General features: G+C 34.4%; 1 protein-coding gene across 1 annotated transcript; it reads right to left on the reverse strand.

Annotated features, from left to right (window-relative positions):
* Positions 1-4,656: 4,656 nt before the first annotated feature.
* On the reverse strand, positions 4,657-7,798 carry LOC105777775 (uncharacterized protein At5g19025). Its single transcript, XM_012601233.2, has 2 exons — positions 7,065-7,798; positions 4,657-5,039 (listed from the first exon to the last, which is right to left on the reverse strand). Exons 1-2 carry the CDS (start codon positions 7,736-7,738, stop codon positions 5,000-5,002), a joined length of 714 nt encoding a protein of 237 aa, XP_012456687.1. The 5' UTR covers positions 7,739-7,798; the 3' UTR covers positions 4,657-4,999.
* Between the last annotated feature and the right edge of the window lie 2,562 nt (positions 7,799-10,360).

Below are 10,360 nucleotides of genomic sequence, written 5' to 3' on the forward strand. Positions count from 1 at the left end.
AAATGACAAAGAAAAAGAAAAGATTTCGGAAAAAATGAGAGAAACAAAAGAGTTGAAACTGATTGAGAAAAGAGAGAATGAAATGAAAAAAACAAGAAGAAAAAGAAATAAAAACAAAAGAGACTGAAAAAGAAATGAGTGAAAAGGAAAAAGAGACTGAAAAAGAAACAAGTGAAAGAGAAAAAGAGCTTGCAAAAGAAACGAGTGAAGAGAGTGACCAAGAAAAAGTGAGGAAAGTCAAAATTAACCCACAAGCGAGTTTGCCTTGTGATTTCTTTTCATTTCAGGTTCATCAAATTCCAACCATAGACGAATTCCAACTTCACTACCTTACCAACGAGCGCCGATTTCAATTGATCAAAAAGGGTAAGTTGGAGAGTAAAAATGATCTTAACATTCCCGAAGGTAAGCAAGGTGAGCAACTTATCAAGACTCAATCAGATTGGAACTTTTTTATTTCCATTGACAAGTTTGCTCATGTTGTTTGTCTTAAAGAATTTTTTTATCATGATTTGTTTTGTTGTTATACGTTGAATAGAGTTATTGAATCTGTTTCGAATAATGTCTTAAAATGTTTCTTTCATTATTTGTTTTGTGCTGATTCGAACAACATTAAATTGCAAGATGATTTGGACATTATTGGACAAAATTTGATTGCCATAAGTCACAAAAAATTGTCACGAGATAAGCTTAATTTGTTCGATCTAGAATGCTACGTGAATTCTTTAATTCCATGTGCGAAAATTTTGTGGTTATCGCTGTCTATTTGAGGAAATTTCGAAAGTCTTGATTGTTTGTACATACATGTGCCTAAATCTTATTCGTCTAGCATGATTGAATTGTTGCTGCATGAAAAATTCCTATTGTATTTGAACATAAGTGATCTCAACTATGTGTTCGAACCTAGAGCAAATTTTCCTAAGCTGTTGTTGAAAGAAGGTGAGCATCGTAGTTTTATTTTGTATAAACATGTTGGCCATTTTCAATTGCTCCATTATTTATCATTATTTTCGAAAACCAAATATGTGAACTCTGATGATGTACAAAGTCAAAATCAAGTCTTTAATTTCAGATATTTTTGTTCTATATTATGGTTGAAAGGTTTCAAGCATGTCTTGCATGATTATAACTCTCGATTACTACATGTTTCTTCTATGTTGCCAGTTATGAAATTCTGGAGTTAGATTGAAATGGTAAAACAAAACTTTGTTTTTGATCTCGAAGTTAAATTGAGATTACATTATTTGGAAGGAACGCTTGAAATTCAATATGCTTATACAAATTACAACATTTTTGAATTGTTTCCAGATCGTGTAAGCAATGCATTGAAAGAAATACTACAATTTAATTTTGTTATTGAAATTGTTCTTGACTTTCAGGTTCCGGAGAGATTTGTGTTCAACCGTTTTAATTTAAGGAACCGAGAACCACACAAATTCTTTTCTAGCAAATGACCTGATTTAGTAATGAATCATTTTGAAGTAATGTTACCTAGAAACGATGTTCCGTTACAGGTGTTGGAGCCAATTGTTGATGCATATCGATTGGACCTACCAGGTAAGTCTCATGCCAATGCGAGTTTGAACATATCTAATTTGTCTCTTTTTGATGTAGGCACCGATTTGAGGACAAATTGCCTTCAAGAGGGGGAAGATACGAACCAGGCCAAGGACTCAACAGACTCCAATCAAGATCCAATCAAGCTACAAACTGGTCCAACTAATCGAGCTCGGTCCAAGCAATCAAAGAAGCAAATTCAATTTTGGTGGGACAAATTTGGGAAAAGGCTTCCACCGATCGAGCTTGGGATTGCTCATCGAGTTCCCTTGCACTTTACTTCAAACTGATTTGCCATTTAGCTAGCTAATCTAGCTGCTGAATAAGTTTCAAACATTCTTAATTATTTCGGTTTAATTAACTTTGTTTTAATTTTCTACAGCTTTAATTACATGTCTGAATGTTTTTGGTGTCATTGTTATTCGATCATTATTTTTTCTTAGCATGCTACATATTTAAATCATGTCTTAGTATATTACACATTAAAATCATGTCTTTGTGTTGTCCATTAAGTATGTCCAATTTCGGACAGATTTATTGCATATTAGAAAATCAGATTTATTAATGGGTCTTAGTCTATTACAATTTAATTGTGTGTTTAATTTGTTCTATTGAAGCTTTAGCCGTGTGTGTTTAATTGTGTCTTACAGGTTGTTGGAAAGTAGCAGCTCACATCCATCTATGCGGCTGAAGTTACATTAATCTAGTTGATTCATTGAAGCTCAATAAATATGGAGCATGCACCCGAACTTGTGCATGAATGTTGGGAGCTGATTTTTAGCTGAACATTCATATACTTAGCTGATACATTGAAGCCATTTAAATGAAGAGCAACGTACTTGATTGTGAATGAACGAAGGGAGTTACTATTCAGCTAGATGTTCATGTATCTTACCAATACATTGTAGCTAATTAATGAAGGATTCATGCACCCGATTGTGCATGTACCTTGGGGCTACTTGGTGCATTCCCCAGCCGAATTATTCATGAACTTTTTGCCAAAGATTATGAGCTGATTAGCTAACTTTCCAGGTGATTCTTTGATTCCTGCTGTTCACACCTACATAACCAAATGTTCACACTTAAAGGCCATTCAACTACCATCAAGTTCATTCATCAATAGATTTCCCATTCGGTGCACCAACAAACATCAAATCCATTCACCGAATCAAGCTACATTCAGCTCACCTATCGAAGCCATGAACCAAGACTGATCAGCATTTGCATTGACCCAGTTTATTGGATTGTTTTCAGTTGGATATTTAATTTAGCTTAATTATTTTACCTTTATGATTATCTATTCAACTGGTCATATTTCAGCCTATAAATAGTTTATTTTGTAAACTTTGGGAGGACTTTTGAATCTTTTTATGAAATACATATTTTGTGAGTTTTCACTCTCATTGTTCCTTGAGATTCAACTTGACTTATCTAGCTAAGCCAGTGGCGTCAATCTTATTTATTTTCTAAACTTATCACTCGTCCGAGTGTGGCGTTCATCTTGATACTGCTTGGTTCCTATCTCAATAGATAGTGGGTCACGGTCCGATTTCATCAAACCATCTTCCACCTTAAAACTTATAAGATTCGGGTCTTTAATCACTATTAAGTGTTCTTTCTTATTTTAAGTCCGTTTATCCATCTTTCCATGAAACTATCTTTATTTTTATCCGCTTCTTATTAAAATATCTTCTTTAAATTTAGCCTTTTGTTAAACCAAAATGAAAAATACTTAATTTTTGATCAGGCAAACAAATGACTCAATTACATCCCGTAAGCGAGTTCATATCATTAACACTTCAAGCTTCTCCCTTGTCCTCCAAGTTAGTCGAATGGATAAAGATAATTTCGGAAAAAAATGTTTCTCCATTTGCTGCATTAACGAGATTAAATAAAAAGTCAAACACGCCAACACAAACTTTAACTACACCAAAGTTATTGTTCTCTCTGTTGTTCAAACATGCAACTATCAAAGTTCCCACACACATGGTAGTTTCAAAAACCTAAGGGAGATGGTTAGGTTTTGGAGTAAGTAGTTAGAGATTTTGGATAAATTTTGGCAAAGTTTTGGTATGGACAATGTCTTAAGGTAGGAGATGGTTTGATTGAGGTACTTATACCCTCTTTAGTGAGTCCTTCTCGATGGTGTTGAGTTGGTGCAAGTTACTAAGTCATTGAGGACCTTCAACACTTGTACTTAAAAGTCCCAATATGAGTCCAATGTGATTTGGCAAAACCCTACATGCTATACATACAAGACTTTGCTATCCAAATAGTATTTTTCCTCCAAGGCCCTATGATTAAACTTTTGTTTAGTAAATTGTTGGTCATGTTCTACTCGGAGAAGAGATCCTTCTTAATGAGGTGTTAGGGTCATCCTTTTTTGTAGCCACTAAGTGAACCAGATGTGCTAAGACTATTGTTTAGTCCAAATGATTAGACATATGGTTTGAACCATATTGGACCAACCAGCCAGACTGGTCGAGGTATTAATATAGAGACATCAAACTAGTTGACCTATGAATCGGTATGGACAAATTGAACTAGACTAAAAAACCAATTGAATAGATATTAAATTGAATTTTTTAATTTTTAATTTTTATAAATTTTTAAATAATTAATCTAATCAAATTAGTTAGACCAGAAAACTAATCGTAATAGTGAATCAATACCATCTTGGCCAAGCGTGATTATATCTCGATGAACTTGACATGCAAACTTTCTTGGTATTACGCCTAATACGTTGATTTTCCAAGCAACGGTTCATTTGATAATTTTGCAAACTACTTTTTCCCTAGCAATTTTTTATTAAAAATATTATAAAATACAAATATAAATATAGTACTCATCAATCCAGGAAAAGGTTCATTTGTTTAGTCTAGTTAATTACTCAACCTTGATAAATAGTTAATTACTCTTAATTGTTATTTTTAGTTTCATATTTAAGAGATCATATGAAAGTTCGGAAGTGAACACCAAACAGACTAAACACAAACATTAAAAACAAATTACTTTCTGTGATGCGCTCACCCCATACAAAATACAAAATAACATGATTTTAAATTGAAAAGCAGCAATAATTGAAATCTGATAGTAAGATTGCCAAATCTCTGTACTTTTATTGGTAACACATGGAAAGGCTAACATTGATAAGCATTTAATAAATGTTAATTAAAATGGCTAACTGCCAATACCAATGCTAAGGTCTAGAGATTATTTTTAAATAAAAACATCATCCAGTGTTATTTTATTCAAATTAAATGTTTGTATATCCTTCCAAGTTAATGATTTTAGAAAAGGTTCAAGAAATGCCACCGGGAATACAGCATGTAAAATTTCTTCTGATCAAAGTAAAGTCTTCCAGAAAGGAGAGAGCGTTAAAGATCGAACTAGTTAAACGTTGGAATGTAGGAGGATTCCGGTGACCATACAAAATCAATTATTAGCGATGATCTCCATTTTGTGCCGAACTGGCAAGACCCCTGCAAAACCCAATACTCACCTCAGTCATATCAACTTATATATATGTATATATATATTCCATGTTATGAATGCATGAAACCAATAATATGATCAAATACTCCCTCAAAAATGTAAAAAAAATAAATATCCCTCCACGCAATCAGGCCCGGGGTTATCCATTTATCAAGACTAAGACTTACATAAAATGTTCTTATTAAGAGTATAACAGAAAAAAGGGATGAAGGTGATGTTTGTGTTGGTATTTAAACTTAATATCAAGGTTTAATTCAACCAGGAAATGTGGTAGAGAACTTTACAAAAGCGCATCCACTAATACTTCACTTCCATCATGAAAACACAAGCTCATCCATTTTAAATGGTAATAAGTTGGACAAGATCTTGACCCAGCCAGAGTTCCTTGAAATGAAAGGAGCTGACTATATTTTGCATTATGTGAAACTCAAACACTTTCCACATTACCATACACGGTCATTGATAGTTTATTAATACCCCAACTAGTTTCCATCTTATCTAAATATTTAGTAAATCATAAACAGAATCCATCTGGAAAACAGAAATACCCAAAATGCCAAGTTAAATGGATGCCCCCAAGGAAGACATTACACTGTCAACAAATGTAAAGGACAAATGAGACTGTAACAGCTCCAATTGAGGATCATAACTAACGTGGATAATAATATCAAACCTTAAATTGTCTCCATAGCTTAAAAGGGTGAATGACCGCTATGTTTCCGGTCAATTTCCCAAATTGATGCTGAGACAATGAAGGCAACCTTTTGAGTGGAAAGTCAAAAATTTCTAGCATTATACTGGATACAGTACTAAAGCTACCAAAATCATTATCAAAGTTTCACTTGCTTAGCCAGCTTAGATGTTAATACTTTTCAATTTTTCCTGATTAGTATCGTATCCATAGAGCAAAGCAAGAAAATAGATATCCACAGTTACACATGTCTAGTGCAATCGCATTAAGGTAATGAATTTGAATTTCACTAATGACATACATTACACACACATGGGACGCATTCATATGATAATATAGTAAAGAAAAATAAGAATTAATACTTATGACTGCCTGAAACTCATTAAGGTACGGCCACAAAAGAATTAACAGAAACATACTCAGGAGGATGCATGAACAATAAGTTTACCAATGATCTCAAATGTTGAAATATAGTGGGATGACTTGCTCATAAATGTTACAAACTATATAAGTTAAACTTAAAGAATCTGCATACCTCACAACATAATACCGAAACACCATAAATGCAAGACTTACTAAAAAAAGGAAAATCAAATTCAAATAATGTTTCCACACAACAGATCTGTTGGCTAAATGCAAATTATGCAACTGTTTGCTTTGCCATATTCCAAAAATAACTTCTTCCTTTCTGCTTAAGTTTCTCACTTAAAAATAATTAAGTCATTCTTCATAAATCTCAAGAACGTTATTAATTATAAATGTTGCTGACAAACATGACAATCTAGATGCATTTTTTTTTAACTTGAGTCATTTAACCACATCTAGCAGATCAAATTATCAACAATGTCAAGATTTTCACATCCTTATGTTTTTCATATTCATCCCAATGCAAGAGGAAATATGCAGATTATACACCTCTCTAATAACGACAGAGCAACCACAGTGAACAAAAATGCTAAGTTTTACACCGATGAAAGCCTCCTAAATTCTTTACTGGAGACAAGCGAAAACACATGAAGATCCGTTTTTCAGATCTTTAAAAACCCAGAACCAGCAAAAATTAAACAATATCTCAATGTAATTGCAATTCAACAAAAAGGAAAACAATTTTGCCTAGGCATCAAAAAAAAAAAAGCAGTCTATGAAAATGCTAAACAATAAAATAAAATTCATAAGTTTATATTAAAATACATTAATCAAACAAAGCTCACAGATTAAATCCCACCCAAAAGCCCCCTCAAAATATAATCAATAAATAAATCAACCGGAGGAAAACCCAATCCTCCCAAAAGCCATCAAAATCAACCCTATAAGGACTTACTTTTTATGGCGTCTACCTCTCTTCGGACCCCAACCTTCAAGCTTAGCAATAGGGCAACCACAGCGAGCCCGAAAAAGCAAAACAGCTCGCCCATTAGGCGGTGCCATCTTCCTTAATTCAGCCCTCAAACACTCATAATCGGGGTTCCCTTCACTCCCACCTTTCCAAGGCAAACGATCAATCTCCTTCGATCCATTTTTCACACAATCCTCCGTTTGTAGCTGCAAATCGAACTCCAAAGCCTTTTTCAGCCCTTTACAACCAGGCTTTTCGCATTTACGGGACCGTGAACCGCAGCAGAACTCGATGGAAATAAGGGTTGTGACAAAGAAAAGTGTGCAACCCAAAAGGTAGGAAACGAAAGGGAGAGAAAAGGAAGCGCTTTGGGTGGAGAGGAGAGGGGAAAGGAGAAGGGAAAGGGAATGGAACAGGTAGGAGAAGTAAGAGGATAGAAGGAAAGTGCCAGAGAAAAGTACTAAAATTAGGATCAGGAGGTCTAGGGTGGCTGATGGAGAGTGTTTGCAGAGGAGGAGAGGGGAGTGGGAATGGGGGTTTTGGTGGTGATGGTGGTGGTAGCCGGTAAGTTTCGTGGCGGAAGAGGTGGCAGCGCCGGTGGTGGAGGAGGCGGTGGCGGTGGATTTTGAAGAAGGGGGCATGATGAGGAGATCGAGCATGTTAAAACTTTAAAACAAAAAATGTAGATTTGTGAGGGTGCACTGGTATTTTACAGCTGAGACACGGTCTATTGTTGTAGGTAATATATATGTAATATAACTTTTTTATTTTATTTATTAATTATTTTAAAATTATGTACACTTTTTTCTTTTCTTTTTAATTTAAATTTTAAAGAGACAAACAAAATATATTCTTTTCCTTTTTTCCTTTTTGCCAAAGAAAAATATATTCTTTGCTTAGGAGAGGGTGATTTTGGAAGTTAAAAGACGCAAGTTCAAGGCTTTTCCTTTTTCCTTTTTTTGTTAAAATATCTAAAATAATAAATAATAATTATTTGTATTTTTATTATACTTAAATAAATGCTTAACATTTAATCTACATTTGAAAACAATTAATTGGGGAAATGGGTTTAGATTTGCTTGATCTCACCGCACTTTTATCTTTAGTTTTATTTAATAAAAATTAAATCTAAACTTTTGTTTTCTTCCTTTTCATTTTCCTTAAATCTAAACGTAAAATTATTTTTACTATTTTTGTAAAATAATAGGATTTTGTAATAATAGTGGTTGAAATTATCGTGTAAAAGTATAATTAGTTGATGATTAGTTTGTTATCTCACACGAGTTGATTGTATTTATTGAATAAAAGTATATTAAATCTATTGATATCAGAAACTAAAAAGAGAAGGAGCAAGCGAAGGTAAAACGTGGTTCACACCTAAAGGGTGAAGAATCGTCGTAGAGAGGTGATAAGGGCAACGAGAGGAAAGAGTGATTGGCTATATAGTAGAATGAGAATAAAGGATTGTCTAATATTTAGAGAGGTTTAATGCATGAAAATGATAGAAACTCAAAGTATTATAGTTTGAGAGTCAAAAATCAATTGAGAGAGTGAAGAGGAGGAGCAAGGGACGATAAGTAGGGCAATGGGGAAAAAATCTATTGTGAACAGGATTAGGAATGGGGGGTTTAAGGGTTCAATCTCAAAAATTGGCTAAACTGCAACATAAATTATCCAATTTTTGACTCTTTTACAAAACAATCCCCTTTCTAAAATTAAAGATATTTAAAACTCGTTTCCAAAAATTAACTTAACTTTATGAAAACCATTGTCGAAAACATTATCGAGTACCAACCTTACAAAATTTGAAGCTCATGTAGGCCAAAATTCTTAAAATACCCATAAAACTCTTAGGCCCTATTTTGGGGTGTGACAACTCTCCCCACTAAAAAGAATTTTGTCCTTGAAATTACCTAAGCTAAACAAGTAAGGATTTTGACATCTTATCGCTTTCCCAGTTTCCCAAGTAGCCTCTTCCGTTTTGTGATTGCCCCACCAAACCTTAACCAACGGAACTCTCTTATTCTGTAAAACCTTCTCTTCATGAGCTAGAATCTTAACTAGTTCTTCCTCATAAGTAAGATCAGGTCAAACCTCAAACTCTTCAACTAACACAACATGCAACAGATCTAAGCGATACTTCTGCAGTATGGACACATGGAAGACATCATGAATTCCCTCAAGTTTTGGCGGCAACCTGAGTCGATAAGCTACCAGTCCAATCCTCTCAACAACTTCATAAGGTCTAATATACCTTGGACTTAATTTACCCTTTCTTCCAAATCTTAAAACCTTTTTTCCATTGGGAAACCTTTAAAAGCACCTTATCGCCAACTTGAAACTCAATATCTCGTCGCTTCAAATCCGCATAAGATTTCTACCTATCTATTGTTGCTTTCAACCATTCGCATATCAGTTTTACTTTCTCTTCTGTCTTATGAACTAATTCTGGTCCAATAACAAGCTTTTCATCCAATTTCGTCCAACACAAAAAGTTCTACACTTCCTAGCATACAACGCCTCAAATGGTGCCATGTGAATACTCACTTGGAAACTATTATTGTAAGTAAACTCTGCTAAGGGCAGATATCACTCCCGACTACCACTGAACTCAATCATGTAGCTTCGCAACATATCTTCTAACATTTGAATTACCCTCTCCAATTGACCATCAGCTTGGGATGATAAGTCGTACTGAAAGTAAGCTTTGATCCCAAAGCCTCTTGCAAACTCTTCCAAAACCTTGAATTAAACCTTGAATCCTTATCAGAAATAATCAAAACTGGAACCCCATGAATATGAACAATCTCAACAATATACAACTCTGCCAACTTCTGCAACAAATAATTGGTACGCACTGCTAGGAAATACACACTCTTCAAAAACTGATCAACTATAATCCAAATTGAATCCTTCTTTGATGGAGTCAATGGCAAACTCGAAACAAAATCCATAGTAATCCTTTCCCACTTCCATTCAGGAATCGCAATAGGTTGCAACAGCCCCAAAGGAAATTGATGTTCAACTTTTACCTTTTGACAAACCAAACATCGAACCACAAAATCTGTAATGTCATGCTTCAACCTAGGCCACCGATAAATTTCACAAAGATCATGATACATCTTCCTACTACCGGGATGTATAGCATAAGGGCTACTATGTACCTCGGTAAGAATCACTTGCCTTAAATCCATATCTTGCCACACACACAATCTACCTCGAAAATTCAAGATACCATTACCGTCTACATGAAAATCCCCTTTAATTCCTTGCTCAACCTA

This window comes from Gossypium raimondii, chromosome 10 (assembly GCF_025698545.1).
Source record: "Gossypium raimondii isolate GPD5lz chromosome 10, ASM2569854v1, whole genome shotgun sequence".
Classification (NCBI taxonomy): domain Eukaryota; kingdom Viridiplantae; phylum Streptophyta; class Magnoliopsida; order Malvales; family Malvaceae; genus Gossypium; species Gossypium raimondii.

Bases quoted from the DNA above. Each gene is read 5' to 3' on its own strand.
- LOC105777775 (XM_012601233.2), bottom strand. From the start codon at position 7,738: ATGCTCGATCTCCTCATCATGCCCCCTTCTTCAAAATCCACCGCCACC. The intron at 5,040-7,064 runs GTAAGTCCTTAT...TGGGTTTTGCAG, and splicing joins AGAGGTAGACGCCATAAAAA to GGGTCTTGCCAGTTCGGCAC.